The 27,987-nt window shown below is 44.7% G+C and overlaps 1 protein-coding gene and 1 long non-coding RNA gene across 2 annotated transcripts in view; one reads left to right on the top strand and one right to left on the bottom strand.

The window, feature by feature from the left end:
- ARHGAP31 (Rho GTPase activating protein 31) overlaps positions 1-27,987 on the bottom strand; it is a 55,614-nt gene that overhangs the window by 13,925 nt on the left and 13,702 nt on the right. Inside the window, exons 2-7 of the mRNA XM_015876217.2 lie at positions 9,740-9,842; positions 9,098-9,242; positions 4,095-4,177; positions 3,291-3,398; positions 1,762-1,907; positions 826-1,024 (exon numbers count right to left, since the gene is read on the bottom strand). Coding sequence (XP_015731703.1) covers positions 826-1,024; positions 1,762-1,907; positions 3,291-3,398; positions 4,095-4,177; positions 9,098-9,242; positions 9,740-9,842 — 784 coding nt within the window. The remainder of the gene's footprint in view (positions 1-825; positions 1,025-1,761; positions 1,908-3,290; positions 3,399-4,094; positions 4,178-9,097; positions 9,243-9,739; positions 9,843-27,987) is intronic.
- On the top strand, positions 591-27,826 carry LOC107320404. The gene is made up of 4 exons (XR_004308893.1): positions 591-710; positions 22,522-22,813; positions 26,656-26,732; positions 27,406-27,826. It is a non-coding gene; the product is annotated as an uncharacterized LOC107320404 (long non-coding RNA).

Below are 27,987 nucleotides of genomic sequence, written 5' to 3'. Positions count from 1 at the left end.
CAGAAGAGAACAAATCAGTCCTATGAAGACAATTAACATCTTAGTGATAGGACTGTTCTCTTCAAGTGAGAAAAGATAACACACTGTAAAGGGGCAATACACCCTTTTGTCTTAAACTGGTTATCCTCTTGCCAGTATTCTGTTAGATGGCTCATTTTTCCTTTAATATATCAAGTGTGAAGAAACATTTTTGCTACAGTGCTTTATGGGTCAGTAGATTAATGAGTCTCCTGCTGCAGGGGCTATAATCTCTCAGAACCGGGCAGCTGAGTAGCCATACATCAACTGATAGATAGACAAATAGATAAATAATTAGGCTGGGCACCAGTGCCAACAACTGCAGCAACATCAGCTGAAATGGGACTCTTCTCAGTATTGATGCCACTGTGTGAATATCTCCTAGGGCTAGAAGAGAATTTTTTCCGTGTTGCTTGGCCATGATTGCAGAGGAACACAGAGAAGAATGAAGCTACACAGGTCAGTGCCACCTGGCGTGCTGTGAACCAACCACCAGCAGGTGGAACTCATAGCAGAGCAGTATCCTGAACTGCTACAAGCCCAGCCCACCTTTAGCCAAACCTTGTGCTCACGCAAGGTGCAAAGACGATTAATTCCCCCTGCAGGAGGTTCTGCCCTCGTGGAGGGAGCTGCACTAGTGGAGCTATGAACCCGGCAGATGAAATGCTTCTCAACTCTGCCACTTGGGAAGGGTATGCAATTTTCTCTCCATTCATGTGTGGGGCTGTCATAAGAGAAGTTTCATTTCTAATTATGCTTGGAAACCTGCTCTTGTTGTTCACACTTTACATCCCTCTTAGCACTTACTTGCTGTCGGGGAGGTCAACAACTGTGTGGAAGAAGGACCCCGTTACAGGGACAATCTCAGGCAAGCTGTTCTCTCTCCTCTCTTTCCGGGCAGGGTGGGACGCTGACAGACTCCGAGCCTGCGCTTCTTCCAGGCTCACCAGCTTCATCGGCAGGGAGGTGGAAGGGTGAGTCAGATTTTTCACAACCGGTGCGTTCTCTGTAAAGAAAGGAAGTACATTCCAGCTGTGGGGTGAGAGGAGATGAGAGCAAGAGCTTCATGTCTTTATTTCACTGGGACAGCTCCTCTGGAGAGAGGGGAAAGGAGAGACACGTGCAGAGAGAGAGGCTTTTGTCAGATAAGCCTTCCATCTCCCCAGCAACCTTATTCATCTGAGTGCATTACCAGCAGGGGCCACGCTTGCCAGTCAAAGGCTGTGTTACACAGGCTTGCTGCCCCTGCTGTAGATATTCCAGTGAGAAAGAGGCATCTCTGAGAAACACCAGATTATACGTGTTCCCCTCTCTCCTCCCTCCCCAGATTTTGGAGCAGTTGAGTCTCCAGTCCATGCCTGGTGACTAATTCTTCCTCACTTCTACATCCTTCTCCCTGTCTTATTCTAGGAAAGGGGGCTGTTTTAAAATCCAGCACCACTATACCTTCCCAATGCATTTAATGGCTATGGAGAGAACCTGCAGTAAAACCAGAAGCCTTAGAATTTGCTAATCAGTGTTTTGCTGTACTGGTGGCCACAGTAAGGACACAGTCCCTCATTCCCCACCTTCTGCACTATTCTGTAGTTAGTAAGACAGTGAGCAGCTAGGATCAATGTTTGTTCAGGAGAGTGTATGAGCATGGTAAGCCTTGATGATTTTGAAATACTAGTGTACAGTAGATACAGTTAGGGATGGAAAATAGGGTAAGTGACATGTGGGATGATGCAAGGAGGTGGTTACCAATGCTCTCAGCAGAGCTGGCTTTTCTGTTGTTGCTGAAGATCTGATCCACATGATTCAGAATGAACTCAATCACCAACTGCTGGACTCGCACTTCCAGGAAAGCTGCATCCCCATTGCAGCCAACAGCCTCTATCTCCTTTGACCTGCACAGAGAAAGAAGTGTACTAGTAGTCAGCATTACCACATGTGGCCTCTGGGAAGGAGAGACTGGTTTTCTGCCTGCAAGGCTTGGAACAAGGATGTTTTGCTTGCTCTTGCTGCATCTTTACTTCCCTTTCCTCACCAGGCCTTTCTCTTCTCTCAGCCTGTTCACTCTTTTCAAAATCCTTTTCCATTTTCCCTCTCACATCTGTTATTTTCTTTCCCCCCCATGCTATTTTCTCTTTTTGCCTTTCAGTAGAAGATAAAACAGATTTTCAGACTGCTCTCTTTTCACCAACTTTGGTCCTCCTTTAGCACTTCCAAAGATGAGTCTGAAAGATAACACAGGAGCCTTCAAGCACTACTTCCAGACCCCTATGCAATGCTTCAGTCATCTATCCAAGGAAGATTTGAGTGAAATCTCTCAGAAGCTTGCTCATGTCAACCCCATGCCAGTTTTGACAACACTGCTGTGTGTCCCCATAGGCTCTTCACTGCCCCCTGCACTCTCACACTCTTATTCTTGCTCTCAGCAAAGAAACATTCCTTATCTTGACATGCCAAAGTGTTGCTGAAGAAATAATCACTGGGCGATGGATCCTTTGTAAAGTTAATGACTAGTGTGTTAGATAATAGCTTGGGGCATTGCCAATAGGATAACCATGTAAGGAGACTGCCATTGCGTTTCCTGACCCTTTTCTTATACTCCTTGAGACTTGCACTTAAAAATAGATTGCAGGAGGAAACAGACTTCAGGTTTTTGACAAGGACAGATGCTGGAATGAAAACATCTCAGTTGTGATGTTCCCATTTTTTAATGTTCAGTAGAGTCAACATCTGATTCCTTTTCAGAAGCTGCTCTGTCTTTTTCGTGATTTGCCTGTAACTCTCTTGCCAATGTCCCTTCTGCCTGCCCTGCAGTGGTCCTGGACTCACTTATTTCACTTCTACTCAAGCAGTGCTGGACATAGGACTGTGATACTGTTGCTGTGTCTCCCTGTCTTCCAAGTGCTGATGTCTCACACCACACCACTGCAGAAGTACTGGCACCATCGGAAATGTCATTTCCGTTCCACAGTGATGAGCTAACTCCTCGTTTTTAAATCAGTGTACTCAGCTTACAAATAACAGCTTTATTTTTGAAAAGAGAAGGGGAAAAAAAAAAAAAAAAAAAAGCAAAACCACAACTTTCCTTGGATGCTGGCACTGAAACCTCAGATTATTCAACCTGAAAGAACTCTTTATAAAAGCTACTTGTTTTGGCTCTTATGTTCCCTTTAGTTGTTCTGTTTTTTCCTGCTTTTTCATTTCTCTCATTTGATGGGTTTTTAGGCACATGTGCTGCTGATTAACATTGTGCACTGGCTGAGGGGATTCTACCATACCTGAGGAGATTGGGAGCCCACACCAAGGCCAGGTTTCTGGTGTGCATGTTGGTCATGCTGCTGAAGGAGGCCAGGTGAGTCAGGTGCTTGATCAGGTATTCCAGTGTTCTACAGTGGTTTCACACAAATAGAGAAAAAAGTGTCAGATCCTTCAGCATGCGCATGGTAATGTCACCTATAAGCTGTTAGTACAGTGTAGCCTACTATATGTTCTCCCTTCAGCACAGATGACCAATACTTGTCTGCTCGGACAGCAGGCCTCAGACTCAACTGTGAGCTCAGGGTTGTCCCTTCCTCAAGGAGAGCAGTGCTTGCAGTGACCCAAAAGGCCTCATAGGAGAGGATTTACAGAACCAGGGTTTGCATGGGGTGGTGTGAATGCCTGAACAGCCTTGTACTGAGGTGGCCAAGGATTAAACACAAACTAAACAATCCTCAGCATAGTAAGTGTGAGGAAAATGGTATCCAGATGGGAGAAAGGGAAGGATACTGAAAAGGCTGATGGTTTAGCTCAGGTACTTGCAGCAGATGATCTGCTTCTTACCACAGCCACAATACTGTCCAAGAGTGCCATGGTGTTTGTACCCAAGAAAGAGGAGGATAGACTGAGACAGGGAGAGTCTATTTAATAACAACTCTGATGGCATTTAAATGCCTGATTTAATTGTTGTCAGATTTGGAAACAGTGAGTCAGCTGTTGGGAATTAACTTCAGGAAATTAACTCTGTTGCTGTTTCAATCAATATTCCCTAATGCCAAGGGCCGCCATCTTGTTCCTCAGAGCCTTGGTGGATATGTTCCCACCTGTAATGTGATGGTGGTAGCTCCCGGATGACATTTTGTATCCGTGCCAACTGCTCATCCTCGGGGAAGCGTGATACTGCTTCCTGTGGAGATAAAAAGAAATAGTCCACCCTGTCAGTGTGCTCAGGGGAAAAGGAAGAGGGGTAAGGAGTGTCACATGAGACAGCCTGTCTCTGAGGGAATGCTCTCTTGTTACCTTGCAGAGCTATTGGTAGGAGACTTTGTGTTCCCAGCACAGCAGAAATCTGCTGTGATGTTATTTCAGGCCTTGTTACACCTTCCCCACACCTTGGGACAGGATGGTCAATGTTTTGAGGAGAGGTGGGGTTTGAGAACTGGGAGCTTCAATGAGGAATTGTTTGTTATCTCTTTATATTTGTGTATTGATGAGTGAAATAGAAATGAACAGAAAGAGAAAAGTGAAAATAATGAAAAACTGTGTTGAAAAAATAATAGGTTTTTCAGGTCCTGTGTTATGAAAACAGCTTGGATGTGCATGTTCTATATTCATACAAATAAGCAATTTTTCACCTGACATTTAAAGATAGCTAGAAGGAGTCTGTGTGAGTTTGCATCTTTTATGATGAGAGAAGTAAAATCACAGTCCAGGTAAGTTAATGTATTCTTACACTCAAGGTTAGACTAGATTAGTTGGAATGAAGGTTATACAACTTGGGTGTGATCAAGTGTCTATGAAGCAAAAGCCTGAAGAGACATGATAATTTGTCTGCATTCCTAGGAGTATACTCCACTGGTATCTAACTCTTCAGATACTAATTCTCAGTTTTTGTGCTTGGGGAGGGCAAATCACCAGCAACTCCAAACAATGAGTGACTGTCTGGGAACCCCTTGCCTACCCTGCTGCCACTGGGGTTTGGACTGAATTCAGAGAAAGATGTAGGGAGCTATGCTGCCAGCAGAAGTTTTGCCTTAACATCATGAACCTGAAATTATCAGGCACAACTGCAGAAGTATCTTCTCGTACTTGCCACAACAACATCCATGCTAACCTATCCCTATTCAGGTCACTGTCTGTTTCCCTGCAGACCACCTCTTATGTGCAACCAAGTCAAATCTTGCTAGTTTCAAGGTCAGAGATGAACAGGAATGTGTTTTACTCCCTATGATTTGGAATTCAGATCTGTGCCCTATAGCTTTAGTTTTCTCACTGGTGTCACAGCAAAGAAAAATGCATGTATTCACAAGCTTGGTGTACATGAGAGGGGGATGCACGTCTTTTACCTAAATTAAACTTTAACTCCTTGCACTAGAATTTACCCCTTTCTACAACAGAGGGACAAATACTTATCCTAGTTGCAAGCCCACACTCACATAAATATCCAGACATCAACATCTCTAGGTGGCTGGGAATCAAGCCTTTCAGTGCCACAGATGGGCTGCGTCACCATACTGCCATCACTAGTACAACTTCCATGACCTGCCATGTCCCCACAGGCAGCTGCACACGTACATGGCATGAATCACATCTCTGCCTAGGAAAGCAAAATACCTGAACTGAAGAGGACAAACCCTTCTGAACTGAAAAGATCTGGCTATGAGCTTCATTTCCAACTACAAGCAGGAAACAAGACTATTCTGAAATTTGAGAATGTGATGCTAACTTTCCTCCTGTTTTTATTATTATTCTGATGATACAATGCCTTGGAATGGAGGAGGGACCAAGTGAAAGGTCCTCTCTGAGGATCATCAGGATGTTAAGGGGCAGACCTTTCGCTTCAAAAAGTAAGAAATGAAAGAAGAAAAACAAACTTATTACCATAACCCCAGAAAACCTAACTGCAAGCACTCCCATAATCTTTGCTTCAAGGAATATAAAGTTTAACAGATGCATCTAAAACATTAAATTTCAACTGGAGACTATGAAGTATTTTTTCCCCTTGTGTTGATTTTCATCCCTACATTTAACTTCTAGGTCTCAAAGATCTAATGCTTAGGAAGCATATGGATATCAGACTTTATGAGTTTGTGATCCATTCAGACTTCCAGGCCACATTTCTGAGCCATATTTGTTGTGCCTTTGAAATCCAAGGCCCTCTCCATGCTCCGGTTTAGAACAGTGGAACACACAATTCAAGGAAGAACCAATAACTCCATTTATCATATTCCCTTTAATCCTGGCATTAACTCATGTCTTCTGTGCTTTCATCTTTCAAGTAGTTAAAGAGCACTCTAAGAATGGCAGAAGGTATCAAAAACAACTACAAATCTTGGATTTATTTTTTTTTTGTTGGTTTTTCTAGAATACACAGTTCACAAGCCCTGATTAACAAGCGATCAGTGACAAAAGGCAAGTTTGGCTTCCTACAGCTGATTTGTAATGAGGGATCATCAGTCTCTATGCACAGGTTGGAACAAGCCGAGCAGAGTCAACTTATCTATCCCATATACAAGTGCCTGTCACCAGAATATGAGATGGCAAACTAATGAGTGTGAGAAGACACTGTTCTGCAAAGGTCGGTAGCCACTGAGGTCATGACTGTGATGCTACATCTGTGACTGATGACCAAAAGGCCAAACCCTCTCTAGTCATTAAGGAATTTGACTTTCCTTAGCTGTAAATGTCTGAATCACACCGGTGACTCAAAGTGGAGCCTGTCCCGTCTCAGAGGCAGCTCCAAGTGAGTCAGACAGGCTGGGATTAGCATGCATCCTTTACTCCTACCAGCGTTCTTCTGCTTAGGCACAGCTGCCATCATTCGCTGTTCAGACATCCCACGCACATGCACGCTCCGATAGCGGTTTTTCTGCTCCTCGGGGATTTGGTCTTTTTTCTTTCTTTCCTCCCTGTATCTGACTGTGTTTCCTGTCAGCTGGGTTACCCATTATAAATCTGTACTGAGTAGAATTATGTGAATAATGGATCTTGTGGTGGAGAGGACAAACTAAGAAGCCAGAGTTTAACCAAAAGAAAGAATCACTTTTAGGTCAATTCAAAGTGATAACATTTGGGGGAGCTGGAATGAGATTTTAGCAAGCAATTGTTCAATGCTGACCAAGCATCTTATTCGAGTATGAATCCATAATCCAGTGGAAGAAAACTTCAATTCGAGGCTGTTTAACCCCTTTTCTGACATGCACTTTATCTGGGAGCTGGATGTGTTAATTTCACGTTGAAACATTTCCTTTAGAAAGTATTTGTTAAAAATATCAGAAGATTTGGATAGTTACAGAAGTGTTTTCCCTTTTGTTTTTGAGCAAAACTATTTACCAAATGTATCTAACAAAAACCTGCAAGTCATCAGCTCAAAACTGTGTTTTTCAGCAAACATTCTTTCCTGAAAAAGGTTTCCATCTAAATCTTCATGTTTCCTTTATAGCGCTTTTCTTTCATAAATCAGCAGTGATAGCCAGAAAGACACTAGCCAAATAACTCCAGCAAGAATGAGGCTCATCATTTACTATGAATGAGTGAGTAATAGTCTGTATTTTCAAGGTCCTATTCATTCTTGCTGTCTCCATTTTGGAGAGCCTGTTTTACATGCTAAGGATCTCTAATATTCCGAGAGTATTGAACAGTTTTTCAGATCTGCTCTGACTTAGGTTTTCCTATCTGCCACCTCAAAACACAGCCAAGTCTTACTTAAAAATCGGCATCAAAATAGCAGGACACCTAGCACTATTGTCTGTCAAGCAGCATAGCAAGGCTAGCACATCGGTGTTCCTCAGCTCAGTTATAGTACCTGGCATCTACTTGACTTCCCTGACCTACAGAAAGCCCCTTTACACAAGGAGTCTTTAAAGAATATCTTCTTGTCTGGACCTTGTGGGTCTCTCTGGGTGCCTCCTGTGCAGCGTTGTTTGCCAGTGCTTGACTTAGGGTAGAGAAAATGCAGATAGCAGCACTTGAAGCTAAAGTTGCTTAAACATGATTTTGTCAACAAAATGTCTTCTCCGCAACATCCGACATTTTTGGCAGTGTTTGTCCCTTCCACTGCCCAGAAAATAGGAAAGAGTAGGATGATAGAAATTCTTAACAAAGGACGGATGTTTCTAGCACTGAAAAAACAATCCTTCCCATCCCCCCGTAGCAGTTGTTTGAAGATGATGGCGAATGCTTGTAGCTGAAAATTCACACCTCTGGTGTGGATGATTTCAGCCTGAATGACTGGATTTATATTCATTGGTGTCACAAACAACTGAAAATGGATTTAGAAGGGTTAGAACCAGGTAACCTTAATGATAAGTATAGCCTGCTGTGCCACCTTTTAATAAAATATTGTCTGTCATCAAAATTAGCCAACTCTCTTAAAAATTCAGGTTTCATGCTTTAATTTTTCAGCTCCCTGCAGTCCGCTCCTACTGTATCCATGTATAATCTATGGCTGTTTGACTTACTACTCTTTGAATTACAGTCCCTTTAAACAAGGTTGGAGATTTCTGTTTGGCCAGCTGCCACTTCCCTCTGCTGTTAGTATTTACGACAAGAGCGTGACGGATTTGATATGTCATAGCTGGCATAATCTGTGTTATCATTTGCTCTGAGGAAATGCTACAGATGCAGAAAAAGTTGGTACATTACATGTGGGTTGAGCAATCCGTTTGTTCAGGTGTCAGGGACTGTGGGAGGGACAGGGAAGAGGAAATCACTTCCTTGTAATTATGATCACAAGCCCCAGGTGACCCAAGAGGCTTCCAGTGATGGACAGTAATGAGGAGAAGAAAAAGAATTAGGAGTTCTGGGAGGAGATGCACGGTGGGAAGAAAGAGCAACACCAGGGAAGAACTGCAGTGGGGGAAAAAAAAAAATGAACAAAAGAAAGGAAACTACAGAGAAAATGAGAAAAATAAACACGCAGTGGGGGAAAGAAGCAAGGACATAGAAAGATAGCACAATATGAGAAGGGAAGAGCACTGAGACGTGTTTATTCAGATGCACGCAGCAGAAACCAGGGCATTGGAGTTGAAACCCAAACAGCTGTCACAAGGGAACCTGTGGCATGTCCACGCTGCTGGTTAGGAATGAGGGCAGAAAGGGGGCTTACCGTGAACTTGTCATACAGCTGGTCAGTCAGCAGAGGGTTCGGGAGCTCCCTGAAGTACATCTTGCAGAGGGAGCTCACACTGTGAATGTCCTGGAGGTAAACTTCCCGCGTCAGGTCCGGGCATTGGTCAGAAACAAACTCTTGTCTGAAACAACATGGAGGCAGCAGTGTAGATGAGTAAGAGCTGTACCATGTCAGAACTCCACTCCGCATAATTTTTTTCACAGCTAGAAGACAAAGCATGCTGAAAAGCAAAGACGTCTCTATTTTCCACTGCCTGGCCCAGAGATCAGGCCCCAAGACTTTGATTAGTCTCTGGTTTCCCTAGCACGGTTCCATGAGGGGCCTCCAATCTGATACAAAGAGATTGCTTTGTTTTAAAATGAGAGAGAACAACTCAGCATTTGTGCTGAGACCCTCCAGGCCTTTTCCATTAACAGATGTAAAGGGAGGCGTTTTTCTTTGTCATGTATTATATATCCCTGCAATGCTGTGTTTCCCTGTTACCAGCTTTTGACACCATTTCCCTTCTGCATCAGTGCAGAGCTCTGTTGACCCCAGTATGTGCCAGGGGAACTAACAATACAAAGGTGCAGAGCAATGTCACTGAATCCCTCTGGTATTCAGACCAATTGACCTTACCTCAGCTTTTGAATGTTGGATGTCACTCCTGAGAGGCGGTAGATCCCATCCACGATGCCATGAGTCTCAATGAACTCCGCACAGCTCTTCAGCACATAAGGGACTAGGAGAGGAAAAGAAAGCAAGAGACTGAGAGCGGATCTTAGCAGTACTTACAAATATCTAAAAGGTGTGTGTAAAGAAGATGAGACCAGGCTTTTCTCAGTGGTGCCCAGCAAAAGGATGACGGGCAACAGGCACAAATTGGAAGACAGGAAGTTCCATCTGAAGTTGAGAAAAGAAATCTTTAATTTGAGGCTAACAGAGCACTGGAATAAGTTGCCCAGAAAGGTTGTGGAATCTCCTTCTCCAGAGATATTACAGTGATGTCTGGATGCTTTTCTGTTGTAGGTAACCTGCTTTAGCAGGGAATTAGACTGGATGACCTTCAGAGGTCCCTTCCAGCCCATATTATTCTGTGATCCCATAGTGAATACACACCGAGAGCTTCCGTAAGTCACCGCAGAGGAGACAGTTCCATCAAACACTTAGCAGAGGCTCTCGGCAGACTCAGGGAAAGGTCCAATAACAGAAGAAATAGAGGGCAGATTGAAAATAAACCCCACAGAATATCCGTGGCTAATTTGTGGAGTGAGGACACACAGTGCTTCTGCCATGTCATGCTGACATGAGACAATTATTGAGCCTGAAGTCATAGAAACACTGTGGGAAGAAAGGTAGGGCTTCTCTTTCTCCTTCTCTCTCTCTCTCTTTCTTTTTTTTTTTTCTTTTTTTTTTTTTTCCTTTCCAGAAAAAGAGGCAATTTCACTCTAATTGAAAGCATGAGGTAAAGCATGAGGTCCCAGGAACATTCCCCCTCCCCAGGATAGAGCTCCAGCCTTGCTGAATCAAGCCAAAAGGACTGATTGGCTTGGATAAAACTCAGAGAAGCGTTCACACTTCCATATAAGCCTACATACCCATGGTTTAGTGCTCATAAACTCCCACAGAGGGGGTATAAAGTTCAAATATTGACTAGATCTGCATACTGGCAAATTCTGACATTGGCTTCAAAAGTACTCCATCAACATTACCAGCCAAGGACTTAACAGCCTTCAAGCTGAGAGGAATCTGAGGCACAACATTTACATCCAGACCTGGATCCAAAGCTCATGTTTATTTTTTCCCATTATATAGGCACAGGAACCCCCCATTCTCTTGGTCAGACCAAGCCTCCCTGTCCCCAGTACTATAACAACCCCAGCTATAACAATAACAGTAAGAGAGTCCTTCCTTATTAGGTGCTAGAAACTACTGTGTATTTAACGCAGTGCTTCACGCAGCCATAAGCACAGAAGCCAGTAAATGCAAAAGTTGAAGTTCCTTGCTGTAATGCTGACTCTGCTGCACTGTGCTTTCGGAAAGCTGCACGGAAGAAAACAGGCTAAGCCACACGTTTTACTGGAAAACCAGGCATAGCAATTACTGCATCTTTGTGACACCACAGAGATAATGCCTCTGGCTGGACCTTCCCTGATCTTTCTTGCTCAAGTTCAAGGCCATAATGACATATTAGCACACGCTTCATCACACAGGATCCAAAGACAGCACCACAAGGACAGCCTGGAAAACAAAAGGCTGGGATATTGCTGTTTTTCTCCAAGGTGCCACTGAGGCCAGAGGCAGCTCGTGGTTTCTCAGAAGCATGAACTTGCACTACCACGCAGACTGGGCTGCAGGCCTTGCTGAGGAGGGCTCCCAGGCTATTGCTGAGCCCAGAGTCAGGGAAGCACTACTGTTCTGCCTCTCAGTTCTCACTGAAGGAGATAAAGAGGTCCTTCTTGTGTGTCCCTTAGTGTGGCCAACCCAAATGGAGGGATAAACAAAGTGCCTATGATTACTTGGAAATCTGAGTGATCCAAACAGGCTAATTCTCTCAAAAGAGACCAAAGAAGTCCATTCAGAGTGACTGAGCATTGACATGGTAGGTTTTGGTTTTGTTTTGTTTTGGTTTTGAGCATAGTTTCATTGTGCTAGTGAAATAGCCATGTTGGATCACACCTAAAGTCCTTGTGCTGTTTTAAGAGCTTTGAAGAGCTTTTGAAGCTTTAAGAGCTTCACATTGCTGGGTTCAGGCTAACTAGCAGCTGAGCCTTTGGCAGAGGCCTTACCCTACTGCAACAACAACAGCATTCATGGGATGCTGGTGAAGTTACAGGGCAAAAGCTTTTCAGCAGGCAGTCATGGACTTTTTCACACCAGTGCCTTCCCCAATGAACATGAAAAACATTCTTTGCAGTGCCTCCAGAACCCAACTACTCAGACAACTGGGTGATGTGGAAGGATATAGAGCAAACCAAAAGTATAACATTTCCTACATGTCTTGCCAAGAAAAGCCCAAGTGACACATCAAAAAAGAGGACCTTCCTATCCCAAAATAAGTCTTGGTTATCTGTAACCGTAACAGAGAACTTATATCATATGATGATGAGCATGCTAGAAATAAAGAGAAGGAAAGGCCAATGACATCATGCCTCTTCTTCAGTTTTGTCTGGTTAGTCTGCACTGCCTTTGTGGCAGAAGTTATAAGTACGTGGCATATTACGATTGCCTTCTTGGGTGGGGTCTCTTTGAGGGGAACTAATGTGAAGTGAGCAGTAAAATGAAAGCTAGGCTGATCCTTTTCCCTTCAGTTCCATTGGGGTGGAAGAACGGGTAGCCCGCTCCATGCCATCTGGAAAAAGAAGACTTAATTGAACAGAAATCCTATTTGAGTTGGAAAGCTACATGACAAAGTCTGTTAGAAAATTAAACAGCCTTTCAAGTAGACAAACATATAATTGCCACATGGATATAGTTCATACCAATGGTGCACTTTGTTAGACCCTTCTTAAAACCCCAGTGTTAAGAACAAGTGTGCTGAATAAAAATGCATACACTGATGTTTATTGCATCTAATCTGACCTCTCACAAGTGAGATTTATCAAATCACAATTTTTTTTGCTGAGGTTTAATTTTCTGGGGATAAATTAGGTCAGGAGGCCTCAGGCACATAAGCAAACCTCTTATATGTAGACCAGAGAAGACCAGCTCCATCTGTTGAGGACTGGTAAGATAAAAACAGGCCTAAGGAGAATAATCTGCAGCAAACATAAAATTCACCGTTGAAAGTGAGTGAAGACTCCATAGTAGAGACGACCTTAGAGGATCCAGGTGGACAGTGTGCACCAACCTCTGTCAATATCTCTAGCCCTGCAACCTGCCCTTCTTTTCCAGCCCTGGGCTTCTCCTGTATTTCTGCCAGTGCCCTTCACTCATTATATACACAACTTCCTGCCATGCCAGGTCTTTGACTCTTATGAAGAGAAACAGCTGGTTATGTCAAAATGTGTAGTGGTTTTGTGATGTCAATAAAATCCCACATAGGGCATATTTCACTCGCAACCAGAAATTAAAGGCTTTGACCTCAGATCCTTGGAGGTGAAAGGACTGCATCAGATTCCTGCAAAGCAAGTCCCTAAATGCAGCACTTGTATGAAACTGGCACAATAACTGTTTTCTTTGAGCAGAACCTGCAGCTCTGAAATTCCTAAGCAGCTTTGATCTCCTACAAAGCTGGGTCTTTAGTGCACTTGAGGGTTATGGGGTCAGAGTGGGGTCCATCCCACTTCCAGCCATCTTTGAGATATTTGGATCATTTTGGATCTGGCTACCAGCCGTAGGTGCAGAGAGACACAGTCCCAGAGCTGTGGGTGTCTCCTGAAGGAAGATCAGATGGGGATGGGGATTTGTAGCAGGAGCTGTGTGTGCGTGCAGGCACTGAAAGGGAGGGGGGATGGTCTCCAATCTTGACGCTTCTATAATTAAAACTGTGCTGGAAGCTTAGAAGTTGGAAGAGGCAGCTGGTGTCACACAGACCCCGCTTGTTCTGCCAGACAGCCAAACTGTCCTCATTTAAAACTACAATAGAAACCAGATGGAAGAGGAGAGGAGAGTGTGGAGCAAAGCATCAGTCAGAAGGGAAATTGAGTTATAAACATGCTGCACACAAAAGACAATACTTCTCTTCCCCTAGACAAAAATAAACCAGAAGGGCAGTCACAGTAACTCGTTCTACTCTCACTAGATATTACCTCCAAGCTTAGCATACACAGACACTTCTCTTCAGCAGGGTCTTTTCCATGACCACAGCTCATGCCAGCTTCATTACTTGTCTACCAATCCTATCAAGCCAGGTACTTCTCCCTCTCCTGTCCCCATAGGCTTGCAGCACAAGTGATGTGCACTAAGCCTCTCACATCCTAGCATGGAATGAGAGCTCTCTTCCTTCTCCTGTTCTTTCCGAGCCATGGCGTAGCACTCAGCAAAGCAGTGAGCAAGGAGATCTCTTTCTATCTGACAAAAACTTCATCTGTCACAGGGCTGATCTTTTAGGATCAAAATCAGCACAACCTTTCAGCGGGTACTTGGTTAAACCACCTATCAGCCCTAAGAGGATCACTAGGAGAGAGGGAGTTGCCCCATCTTACAAAGCCAGAAAAAGGCAAGAAAGATACTAATCCAGCAAGAGATGCAAACAACTGCATGCGTTCTTCAGTGATGTCTTCTAGAATAAACTGTCTCCATGCAGTACAGAAGGACCCTAGGGAGGAGATTGCTTCGTTAGCCACACAAACTTGTCAGTGCGGATACCATCCAATGAGACTGTGCTTATACTTAGCTAACCTGGACTGGGTCACCTTGTCCAGAGCACACTGTACAAAACTGGACTGAATAGCAGCAGGCTTCACTTTTAACTTTCTTCTTTTGTTACTCTCTCTGAAGTCTCCTGCCATGGATAAAAACTACTGACAGCTATTCAGATTCTCCTTAGTGCTTTGTTTATGCTACATGGAGGGAGTTTAGTTTTATTTCAATTTTAGTTCAAGGAACTGGAGGAATAAATACAGACGTTTCATTTCATTTATAAGACCAACTTTTGGTGTTTGAGTTGCAAGAAACAGTATTTTTCTTTTTCAAAGATTTCCCCAAAGAACAAATCCTGTGTTGTAAAAAAGGTGTTGGCATTTGTATTTCATTATTTTGTTTTTTTATTTTTTTAAGTATTTAAATGTTTTTCAGTATTTTTTAAGGTTTTCTTCTATTGCTCTTAACAGTAATGCACACTTCCTGTCACATCGTGTCAATTTGTGAGACAATGAAGATCTAAACAGTTTCTTGTTTCAACTTAAAGTACTGAACTAGGAGGTGTTTCCCTCTAGAAAGGAAGTGTTTCAGTCTGTCAGTGTTTCTTTGTGCACACAAACATAACAGAACAGTACACATTTTAGAACACACCAATGCACTAACTCGGCCACTTAATCATAGGAAAGAAAGAACACTGTGGCAATGAGCTTGAGGTTCCAAATTGCCTCCGAGTTCACAGTCCCAACCCATGGAAGCTGGGAATGAATCCTGCCTTGCCTGCAGACATCATCTCCTCCGCGTTCCACAATGCCCTGGTTAGCAGTAGTCAGGGATGGAAGGGACTGCAGCACCTGGGACCTCTGCAGAGGACCTCCTTTGCCCAGAGGTAAGGTGCATTGAAGGAACTGGGGATGGGGAAACTGCTACTGCTCTGCCTACCAGGACAAACAGAGAACTTCATTCTCTGGGTTGTCTGCGCATACTTTTCCCCAGCAATAAATTCGTTTTACATAAGAAGTAAAAATAAAATGGTCTCATCATCAACTGCCAGCATTTACTTTGGCTGCAAGCACCAAGCTACCAGAACCACCCTGAGCACACACATGCACACCTATGTTTGAACAGCATGAGGTCACTGAACAAGACCAAACAAGCTTAAAAACCAAATCATCTTGATGGAGCTTTCCTTCTCTCTTCCCCACTCACTGCCATAAACACAGTTAAAAAAGGATGTGAATAGCTGGTGCTGTGGTGACCCTGTCTGCACGGACAGCACTACTGAATCACTGTGTAAGTTACACTCTTTGTATTATTTTTCCCTCTGTTTCTGTGGGAAACATCTCTGCAGTGTCCTGAAGGTCAGCACAACTCCTTGCAATGACAGCTCCATCCTGAATGGGCTCAGATATACAATACATGGGTCTGTCAGAAGCTATGAGCCAGCCACCTCCATGGCTGGGGTGGGACATGGGCAGAAATGGAAGAGCTCGCAGCAGACCTGGCCAGCACACCAAGGAAAACCTCAGAGAAAGCACTGCATAAGCAAACATTTAATCCTGACTCTCAACCCCAGCAGTCACCATACACCTCTGAAATGCAGCTCGTATCTTGGACATAGCCAGCAAATTCTGTTGTGCAGGCACTTTTGAGAAGAGATTGTACTAAATACAAGAGTAGTTTTGTTAGGGAAACATCCTGCTGTGGGTTTCCTGAAAAAAAAAGAAAACAACAAAAAAAAAAGACCAGATAACCAAACAGGATATCTCCACTCCTAGCTTTTATAACTTTGTGGCTTAGATTTTGCAGCATGGGTCAGTGAGCTGTGCACGGTCTCAGCAACCATTCATATTCCAACAGCAGATTAGGATTGGTACTGTACGCAGTTTTGTTCAACACAGGTAACTGGGGTACTTAATTCTGGTAACATAAGAATGAGAGGGCTGTGAGGCAGAGTGTCGCCATTAACCTCATTTCTGATGACACATACTGAACACAATATCAGATTATAAGGCTGTGTCAGAGGCTGAGGGGATGCAGGAGTGAGCAGGGCAGTATCGATGCTGCAGCTCAGGGGATCCAGGAGAAGCAGCTTGCAAGGAAAGAATGCCAAAAAGAATAGATGGACAGTGCTCAAGGCTCCAGTCTCTTGAGTGCTCACTGACTGCCTTTCATTCAAATCAATAAACAAGTTTATGGACTGCAGCTGTCACACTGCATTCTATTTTTCTCACACTCAAGCACAGACATCTATGTAAGCCATGCTAATCTACTTTGCTGCTGGTAACAAAGAGAAGAAAATATATGGATTTCATAAGGTTTTTTTCCTCCTCTTGACAGCTTTTAACATGAATGCTTTCATTTAGAAGGGCTTCAACAGCAAGTCAGATAAACAGTCCACAGTATCCACATTCTAGTCGAGTCTGTGAGCTGATGCTGGCTTGCTCAGCTTCTTACAGCACCAAAATGATGCTAGAAGCAATTGTACACTATTGTAACTATTTCTTGGCTGTGAAGAGCATAGAAACAATTCGACTGATGCTTGGGGATTCTTACAAAAGATACTTAAGACCCAGAACCTGGAGAAGCCAAAGGGATCAGTTCATATATTCCACGCCTGGCTCTGTGTTAGCTTGTTCCTTAATCCTTTCTGAGTTCGATTTTATTGTGCCAGGCAATCTGCAGTTCTCCCTGCTGTTCATTCCCAGCAAATCACTGCTGTCACTTTGAGCACTCAAGGGTAGGCTGGAGGCCCATCAACACTTGTGGTTCCCTTTCCAAGTTTTCTGCGCAGTGAGTGGGTTACATGCGTACAGGACAGACATTCACCAGCCTTAAAGCACACATCCAGGGGTGTCAGCTAATGCAGAATGGCACTGCCAGCAAGCTCAGGTGTTTTAAAAGAAGACCAGCGCCCCTCTGAGAGTCCAGGTCACTGTTGTTAAAGCACAAAGCCACTGAGAAGCAGGTCCTGGATGAAGCTTTCATCTGGATGAAAACCTGCCCGTCTGAATCTCACAGCACGTATTTATATACGATGCTATGTTTTTCTTTCCTTCTCATTTTGCCCTCTATCACACTGATGGGCTGATGCAGACTGACACTAGATTATGCAGCAATGCTCTTTCACTCAGGCTCCTCACTGATCTTGCCTCTAGGGCTCTCCTGGTGAAGATTGGATACAGCAATTTCTAGTGGTTACTCCAAATGGGCTGTTTTACAGATAGTCAACAACTTAGGGCAAAGAGCAGGAGAAATTGCTGAGAATCATTATATATCACAGACAGACAAATGAGGAGCCTAAATAACAAACCCTTAAAGGCTGCCAATGAGAAGTGAAAGGCAAATTAAAACAGACTTTCCAAAAAAGTAAATAAAGCTTTATGATGTCAGTGTGATTGAAAACAAACGTGTGAAGACACTCACAATAATCAGACATTATAGTTTAAAGCCAAGCCTTATGAAATTCATTCCATCTTTGCACAGTTGCAGAAGCATATATTTAGACTGAGTATTTTCATTGCAAGGCTGGCTGGGCCTGACCCAAGGAGCCTCACTCATACATAAAATCCCATTGAATTCAGCTGTGATTTCCACAAGAAGAGAAATGCTCTACATCCAACTCTTACTTTTTACCGTGGCATTCAAATCCTAGAAAACTAGGTAGAAATTGCTTCTGGCAGTGAGAGGTCACCTCTAAATGCTCCTCCCAGCCCTGCTCAGATGAGAATGAAGACAAGTTAGTCCTTATTTCAAATGGATTAAGCTGTGAATGATCTGGATCACTGATGCTTGTCTGGTGAAATGACCTGCTGTTCTATCCCTCCTAAGTAACGCCGCCCAAGGCATATGATTGCCACAGTCAGTGGACTTGGTCACTGTGTTCAAGAGGAATGAAGAAAATTCTGCCAGAAAAAGTGATTGGTCAGACACATGTACCCATATATATAAATACTTGTCTATCTACATGAATATCAACATGTTGGTGTAAATGTATGGGTGTGTGCATATATATATTTGTGTGTGTATACATATTTAACATATACATACAAATAGATTCATGTATGCATGTACATATATGTGAGAGAGATTTCCGATATATATTGCCAGGAAATTCTTCTTAATGAACTTTAATAAGTTCTCGATTGAAATCCAAAGGCCTACAGATGGTGTTTACCAAGTCAAAAGCCACAAAAGCCTTGCTAGGCTGATGTCATAGGTCTGGGACATGCCTCACTATGGGCTGCTTCCCTTGTTTGTTGCAGTGTGCTCAGCTAGCCAGAGTAAGCCACTGCCACAGACATTTTCCATGCTCTCCCATTCCAGACAAAATTCATTTAGCCTTGCCTTGCATATTGTTACTGTATGCTAAAGAAACCTCTGAGCTAAGTATTTGCTCTTAGACAAGGAAAGCAGTTTGTTTGGGGATTAATTCCTCGTGTGTGCATGTATTTCTGCATTGGGATGTCTCAGTGGGTTGGTTTCACTCAGCAGCTTAGCTAAGAAGAGTAGCCCATGGGAAAGAGGACATTTTGGCTGTACCTTTCCACCTCTGGAAGCTGCAGCCCTCCAAGGTATGTCTTACAGCCTTAATCTCAGGGATCATATTTTACTTTCCATCCGTCATGGAGCGTAAAAAGCCCTAAAGGACTTTGCTAAGCAGCCTGGCCCCAACATCTGGATGTGATGCTGTACCTTCAGGGCTTCTTGCAGAGGCAGCAGGGAAAACAGCACCGCACCATCTGCCAGCCTCGGGGCAGATCTTGTGTTGCAAGAGGGCTCTTTGACCTCCACAAGATTCATCAAGGGCAGCACAGGAGGCAGAGCATCATTTGCAGATGGTGTCACACAGCCTCCAAGCCTTCCAGAGGCTGATGCTGGGCAGGATGGTTTAGAAGAAAAGTATTCTTGCCATGCTCCTTGTGGCTGCCTCCACTCCAGGAGTCAGCGCTGATGAGATGCAGCCTAACCACAAGGCCTGGTTTCTCCCAAGCTGAGCTGCAGGGCAGAGGGGGGAAGGTTTCAAAACCAGAAACGTGCTGTCAGAGGAAAAATGATGAAAGGAGGCATGCTATGGCTTTTACAGCTCCTAATGAGAAGGGGAAAGAAATTAAGCTGAATTAACTCTTCCAGCATAAAGCTGCCTTCTCATTCCCCAAAAAGGCTGCCTCATCTGGCAGGGACAAGTCAGAAGTATCTGTCTATAGGGTGCTATGGGCCTGTCTGTGGGAAGAACTGTCCCCATGACTTTCTTCCTGCACACAAAAAAACCCCATTATTTCCACTTGAGATATAGCCTCCCCCTCCCTCCATCTCTCAATAAATAGGCATGGCAATAGTTATCAAGCTGAGGGTCATTTTCAGTGCTAACAATGGGGGGAAAAAAAGAAAGAAAGGAAAAAAAAGGCAATATCCAGCTGTTACCAAAGCAGTAAATCTCATCACTTCACAACTGCTCTCCTCAGTTCCCAAGCCCCCCAACAGATTCCTGATACATTCCATATTTTGCTCTTTATTTTGTTTTCCATTTGGCAAAGGACAGGCTCCAAACCAGCATGAAGAAAAACAATCTTTTTTTTTTCCTTTTTTTTTTTCTCTTTTTTTTTCTTTTTTTTTCACCACGCTATCTCTGCTCCAAGTCAGACCAGGTAGTGCTTATCATTTCCTCTGCACTGCAAACACCAGCGTGCCTTCATTTCCTGCCACTGAGCCCTGGACCCCAGGCTGACATTGTTTTCAAGGCCTCTCTCGCCTGGACGCGCTTCCTGTTGATGTCAGGCCTCTCTTCCTCCCAGAGCAAATGGCCTTCCTGCCCGCACATGTATCCTTTTCCACCAGGACCAGCAAGAGCCATTTTCCTCCACTGAGGCTGAGAATAAAAACAAAAGTAGGGATGTAAAGAGGAGGAGCAGAGGGGGGGATGTTTGACATCAGGATATATCTGGAGCCCATCTCCATGAGGAGGAGGAGGAGGAGGAGGAGGAGAGGTCAAAGCAATAGAGCTGTGTCTCAGAGATGCCGGTATTTGTGAGTACCGAAGAAATCACTTCTTAGCAGAGAACATCAGAGACTAATTACAGCTGCTGATTTCCCGCTGCTAAGGAACGCAGGTTCACAAAAGAAAAAGCTATAGCCACGGCCTCCATGCTTCAGCAGCGCTGTCATAAGCTGCGGGAGATGCCAAGACCTTTATGCTAGACTATGGCTTTCGATTTTATTCTTCTAAATGGAGGACCCTTTGCTGCTGCCAGCGCTGTTTCGTCAACAGCAGAGAAGCTGATGGTGATTGCAGAACATGGGTTACACCAGACTGAAGCACTTTAGCTTGGCACGTTCCCATTGCATGCCTAGGGAGGGAGAGCATGACCCAACACCTTTTGGGATCCCCCCTGGACCACAGCATTTAAAGTCTGCCTTAGTTCCACCAAGAGAAGCTGATGGGCTTTCCCCACATTACACCAAGAGTTAAGAAGGACGAGGTGGCTAAGATGACAAGGAGTGCCTGAGCATGCTGAACCTGCCATCTGGGCACCATGCCTTGCATGGGGAAGAATACAGGTGCAGAACAGCCCATGTGTGTGCATTTATACCACCCCTAGGACTGGGTCCGTGAAGCACATAATGCACCAATTGCAACCCACTCAGGCTATGAACACACCCAGGGTGATAGGAGGCTCTGCAGTGTGCAAGAAGCAGTCTGGAAACGCCTGTTTGCTTCACCGCAGTGCAGGCAGGCAGCAGAGCCAGCCCTCGCAATGGCATTTCCTGCCCTCCGGAGTATTTCAGCTGCACGGCTGCCACAGCCTCCGGCACTGGGTGAGGAGCTGGCTTACATTAGGACACATTCCTCTGCAAAGTGAGGTTTCCCCTAGCTAGGGAATGACCAGGGAAATAGGTCCCCCTGCATTTTCTACGCTGAACCTAAAAGTACTGCCAAAAGAGGGGAAGTGAGAAAGTGGGGTCCCAGTGCTTAGCAATAACCAAAACAGGACCAAGACCCTTTAAGACATGGTCATCTGGGGACGTTTGATATATATTTCAATAAAATTCAATGTTGTAACTTGTTTTTCTCCTTCCTTTCCTGTTTGTTGCCCGGCCACCTTCTAAATAAAGGGTTACTCTTCCAGCCACTGGTTGTAAATTGCCACAGAGGCTGACAAAATGACTCCAGCTTTATGCAACAGACCCCAAGCCTGGCAGAACCAGCAGAGTTGCAAGAGATCGAAGTGGGGCTTCTTACTCAAGGTGCAGTTGCAAAATCTGTTGGTGAGAGGGCAAGATGCAAAGGCAAAAAACCCACCTACATTCTTGTGGCAGAAGCTGGCCGGGGCAGCAGTTGCTGGACACTTGGAGCCCAGCCCCATGCAGCTAAATCCCAGAGGAGATAAACCCCACAAGCACTGAGGACACCAAGCACACCGCAGGATTGCATTCTGCTTCCAAGTCTGCTCCCTGAGCAAAGTCTTGCTCTGAGGAAGGAGCACAGCCCAGGATCCCAGCAAGCTCACATTTTCCCTTCATGTTCTCTCTCGGTACAGCTTGCTGTTTGTGAATGAGTTACCTCAATCACTCTTAAGCAATGTACTGACCAGGAAAAGGGTGTGGGGATTATTAATGGAAAAATCCTTGAATCTTTTAGCCCTGTGCATGGCTACAGTTACAAGGAAAACAGGATACCACATTGCATATGGGGAGGAGGAAGAGAAAAAGGAACAGAGACTAATGATCTACAGGGACTGACTCGCAGGGAAGAACAAAGTGACGGTGGTAAATAGGCACAGCTGGCCCGAATTAGGAGGAGAGAAGTGAACGCACAATAGCAGTCTGTAGAGGGTATAAACATCGTGGAGGGAAAGGGCCCATTCCAGATGATCAAGGGGCTGTAACTGGGAGTGACGGAATGAAATTATGAGGGGAAATGTAGGTTGAGCAGTAGGAAAATCAGCCTAGGAGCGAGACATAGAATCATGCTGCAGAATTGCCTCCTCCAGGGAAGGGGCGTGAGCTATGCTGCCTGGATATTCAGGATCAGGCAAGAGATGCTCTGAAGGGAATGGTCCTGCATGGGCCTCTGCAGCAAAGACAAAATAATCCCACTGTCCTTCCCATGTTGTTATCAGGTAATGCGTCCTAAGCCCCGGCAAGATCTTCTGGAAGAGCACACTGTGGTAATTGTAAAGGAAAGTGTAGAGTGCCAGCGCTTGCTACAAGAAGAGACGACCACGGCCAGCAGCTGGAGTTTGAATTGGATACTGAAGCATGCGGGAAGAAAGGCTACTTGAAAATCTTCCAGCAGAATGATTTTCCAGTGGGAAAGAGTGTATTTCACAGAATCAAAATGTTTCACAGGAATGAAGGGATTTGGTTCCATTTTTCAACCAAAGAACCATCCAGATATGCTGTTTCCAGAAGGTGAAGTACTTCAGCATCATTATTTCCCATGTACTACCACCTTCAGGACAACTTTTATTTATGGGGAGTTTCTATGTTTTAATGCTGATTTTAGGGATGAAGGTAATATCTCAATAGTGGAGTGGAACGCAGTGCAAAACAGGAGCCAGCTCTAATGGATATCGAGTGATATCCACAGAGGCTGGCTGGCATCTGCTGCTCTCCACACAGCTACAAGCATGGCAGCATCATTCTCTTTTGCAAGCCAAAGTCCAGACTATTGTGTGTGCTTCCTGTCAGCAAAGAAGAGAAAAAGAAGGCAAGTGTCCTAGGGTTTGCTTTTCAGCCCTCAGATTACAACAAACCCACATTTGAAATCTTATTTGTATCTCACGTCCCCCCATTGTGAGGATAAAGCCCCAGCATGGCCTTACAGAACACTCTTCGCTTCCATCAGCAAAAATCCAACCCCTCGGCAAGGAGCCACAAATTCACACAGGAGAAGTATCATTCTCATCCCATAGGTGCAAAAAATGAGAAACAGAAATGAGCCGGCAGCCTGAGGTCATGCAGTGAGTTAATGGAAGAGCTAAGGATAGAGCTTGCAGTTTTGACACCCTCACTGTAACTAAACCACAGTCAGATTTCTTGCATGCAAATTCTGAATCAATAGGTACTCACCCCTGTAAGTTCAGAAGCTGATATAAAGCACACGTGGATTTCAACTGGTTTATCAGAACCACTGACCCTGAAGGTCAGCCAAGCTGAAAACCTCATGCAGATGTGTTTTTCTGGGAGAGGCTCGACTCTTCCCAAATCAGAAGGACCCTCCTTACCCAAACATTCAGCCAGAATCTGGAGGCACAGACTAAAACCACAGCAGGAGATTTGGGTCAGAGAGTGCCAAGCAGGTCACTGAAGTGGTGTTTTGGGTTGGTTGCTATAAGAGTTAGTCTTGTACCAAAAGACCAGACGGCAGTACCCGTGTGTGCTGGGAATGCTGGAATGGGATCCAAGCTCTGTGGCTTGGTCTCCTTTCCAATTCTCTTCTTTTTTTCCTCTTGAATGGTTCTCTCATAACTGAATACCACAATAATGGTGAGACCCAGAGGCCATATGGGGAGAAACTGCATTACTTCTGATCATTTCAGGGAATGGAGGTTGGCTGGGGGTGGTAAGGGAAGTTGAATTCACTGGGAGATGTCATTCACTGTGATGTCCTGTCTGTTCACAGATCAGTAATCCCAAACAGCTTGCTTTTTCCATCCTCTTCTCTTAAATGACCATTAGTTTCCTTTCTTTACCTCTGATCTTTGTTTCACAGGGCACCCACTTTTCTGTGTAGACTTTTTCCCTTGGAGAAAAACTCAAACCCTGCCTTTGGGGGTCTTAACTGAAGTTGAAAGCCTGTAAAAAGGGATTTGGGTCCGACATTTCTGATTCAGCCCCGTATCTTCCAGCTGCAGCTCTAAACTGGATCAAAGGCATCTGTTCCCAGCTTTTGTTCCCTTCTGCATTCCCTTGAAATGTCAGCAAACATGATGGCTCTGCTGATGCCACGAGGGTGGTCTGACCGCTTCCCATGCTGGGCATGCACATTGGGTAGCTGTGGAGCAGTCAGCAGTTCGCTGGGTGCCTCCTCTGGGATGCTGTTCCTCACACCACGGCAGTGCCCTGAAGCAGCAACGCTGCCATGAAATCAACAGAAAAGAAATCCACCTCCAGCTGCCCTGGCTCACTAAGGGACACACAGACTTTGTTCTCAGCCTGCAGCTGCTGATGCCGAGAGGCCAAAGACTCATGCTGGGAGCTCATGTCTCTCCTTGAGCGTAGGGATGGATGCTCACTCCTCCATATATTCCCTGCTGGAGCCAATCCAAAGTGGGACACAGGCACTTGCCAGCCATCCTGGCTCATGTCATTCTGTACAAAGCTAAGGGCTAGCCCATGAAGAGCCCAGCCATGGGGAGTACCCACAAAACGAGTGTGCTGTCACAGCATCGCAGGGCAGCTTATGGGAGAGATGAGAGCAAAGATATGCTGTGAGTTGGCTACCAAACCCAGGCCATATTTCTCTGCCCCATCATAGGGTCCATGTTTAACCTTCACTACCTCAGCATCGCTCCCCTGCCCACATGAAGTATCTCCATCACAGAGGATCCTCATGGGACTTCTGGACATTTGTGCTGCACTCTCTGCTTTGCCTGCCAATATGCTGCAAAATGCCAGCTTTGAGCTCTGTATCTTTCTCACATAACATGTTTGGCCTCTGTCTGAAGACAGAAGATTCAAAGCTTTGCTGCACTTCCCTGGTTGGTCCCTATCATGTTATGGATGTGGTTTTGTTTAGGAATGAGTTCAGGCTCTTTATGCTTTCTACTCTGCATCAATCCTAGGTTCAATGGACCTTCTGCCATGATGTTGTTTTTCCCACAGTTTATAACCAATTCATTTTCTCTGATTATAGCAGAGAGGGGCCCTGGTCAAAGCAGAATTTTGCTGCAAACCTCAAAGTAGATCATATTTGTCTGCAGTTTGGCTTCATTTAAGGTCATTCTGTAGTCAAGCACTCTCAAAACAGACAATACCTCATCTCCAGGTGCCCAGAACATCCCATGCAGGCACTATCATTGAGGCTTTCCACTAGAGTGCTCCTCTGATACACATCCAATCTCACCAATGCTTTCTCAGCATTCTGTCCCGCAAGAGATTCAGGCCAACACGATCTATTTCATTTGGAGATAGATGATGGTACCACCATCTTCAATGCCAACATCAGTGAATAACAATAGTGTTACCTGCTGTTAGCAAACCCGCATAAAATTTCGTTCTTTTATCTCACTCCTGCTGGGTTTATTCTGGTGCAGCCCTTGGACATTCCTGGACCTAATTTGTGCCTCATTCTGGTGATAATGAGGTAAGTGTGGGTGCCACCAAAGCATTTTGTCACAGGACAGATTCACATGCACCCAAGTCACATAGACATCACTTTTGTTTTGCTGTTTTTCCAAACAAATTCATGACCCCTTTACAACAGGGAACACTTGCTGTATATGCAGATTTGAAGCACATCCACACCGGTTGGCTGCAGCATCCCAGATTTATACTGGTGTCACTGAGGTCAGGAGCTGGCCTGGTGCCACACTGCCTGTGCTTCTAGGGGAGCTCAATGCTAAAAGACAGCGTACTGAAATGGAGGCACACTGTTAAAGTGCTGGGGGGGAAGGAGGGGGGGGAAATAACAACTTTTCAGAGCCACAGGAACAAGATGTAAGACAGTTTCTCTGCCAGCACGTGAATCCCTTCTACACCTAGGGTACTACTATAGAGATTCCAAGTGTTGGAGCACTTAGAAGGACACTCTGGGTACTTAGAGCCATGTGCCAGGAAGGGTCCATGGCACAACACACTCCTAGCTGAGCCCCTTGGCTTGCACAGCCCTGTACCATCCAGCTTGGACACAAAGACTTGCACATTCCCTTCTACCCCATAGCTTTACATCAGAGGACAGCTGAGCCCTTAGGGGACACCAGTCTGGCCAGCTGTGCCTCCAGCCCACCCAGGCAGAGAAAGGACGAGGCTACATGGAGACACATCAGTGCAGATGTAAGAAGTGCAGACGTAGGTGCTGTGGGGTACAGAGCAATGTGTTGGTCCTGCAGGCACAGAGGGCCCTCAGTCCCATGCAGAGTTAGACACACACACACAGTATTCAGGCCATCCCAGGCTTTAGGATGGCTCTGGGGAGAGCATGAGATGGTGGTATGAATCACATAACACACTACCCTTGAAGTGAAATGCTGGGCGCATTGCCATGATTTAACAGCACAGCCTGGTTTATAACTGTCCCTTTGGTTTTACAGTATGCAGGCAAACATTTGGGTGGATGATGTCTTGATGGACTCAGAGTGGAAAAGGAGTTGGAACGTGGAAGTCATAGGTATGTATCAGCAAGCTTGTCCTGCTCACACAAAAGAAAACGAACACCCACAAAGAAAATGTTGCAAAAGACAGTGATTCCCAAGCGAATCCAGCCAACTTCTGAATCTGGATTGCCTATCCATGACCTGAGACTACTTTATAAATCGCATCCGGAAGGCAGCATTGGCCAACTAAACACAACAGCTAATCATAAAATCCAAAGAATATCCATTATGCGCTCAGCTAGTGACATATTAAAGCCTCTAATTTCTTTGCTTCTGTAGGCTCCTAGCCAGTAGTGTTCACCCTGCCTTCCTTTAGAGCCAAGCTAGAGACATACTCAGATTAAAACCTAGCAGCCCAGCACTCCAGATTTCAGGGAAATTGATCTCAGGAGCCCATACGTTGGACCTAGTAACACTTGGGTAACCCCAAACCTTTTGTACTCCTGTCTGAAAGCTCTGAAAACGAGCATTGGAAAAACATGATTCTGGCCAACAGGAATGTTATAACCTTGCTAGTGCAAAGGCAAAAGCCGTTGTGAGCACAGAAGTTGAGAAGTGGCAATGGCAAAATCCTTTGAAGGAAAACAGCGGTGCTTTTTATTATTCCCTTATATGAGTTCAGAATGCTGCAAAGTTAAACAAAGCAATTATGAAGCCGGGTATTTAAAAATACTTAATGTTTCACAGCCTGCTTGGAGTTGAATAGGGAATCCAAACATCTGGGGACTGCAAAATCCATCAGGAAGCCCAGACAGATGAGACGCGTCATGGCAGGAAGGTTTGGTGCTGCCATTGGAGAGACAAGGAACAGCAGGAGGTTCCCGCAGCTCCTTTTGGGCAAGAAATGTTAGCACAACATGGATGCATATACTAAACAACAAGAGGAAGAAGAAGAGAGAGCTAAAAAAGGTTTTCTCAAGTCTCCTGCTGTTCTGCATCTCTCTCGCATTGCTCTGATCCATCTGTACATGTCACTGGCTGGCAGGATGACTGCTTCCTGCTTCATGATTTCGTAATTAATTTTTTTCTATATCAAAGGAATTTAAAGGAAATTATTACAAACAGTTTGGCCACACTGCATTGAGTCATTGGGTTCTATTTTATTACCCCTGCCATTTTCTTCTTCTTCTTCTTTTTTTTTTTTTTTTTCCCCTTTTCATTTCTCCTTTAAAAGTCAGATGCTTTCTTAAACGCTTTCCAGACTCGAGCTGCTCCCAGACTGCATGTGGACAGCAAACACAGCACAGGCTTGGAAGAAAGAGGCTCTCA

The sequence above is a fragment of the Coturnix japonica genome, chromosome 1, assembly GCF_001577835.2.
Source record: "Coturnix japonica isolate 7356 chromosome 1, Coturnix japonica 2.1, whole genome shotgun sequence".
Classification (NCBI taxonomy): domain Eukaryota; kingdom Metazoa; phylum Chordata; class Aves; order Galliformes; family Phasianidae; genus Coturnix; species Coturnix japonica.
Note: the sequence above shows the minus strand (reverse complement) of the source record. Positions and strands in the feature narration are given on the sequence as shown.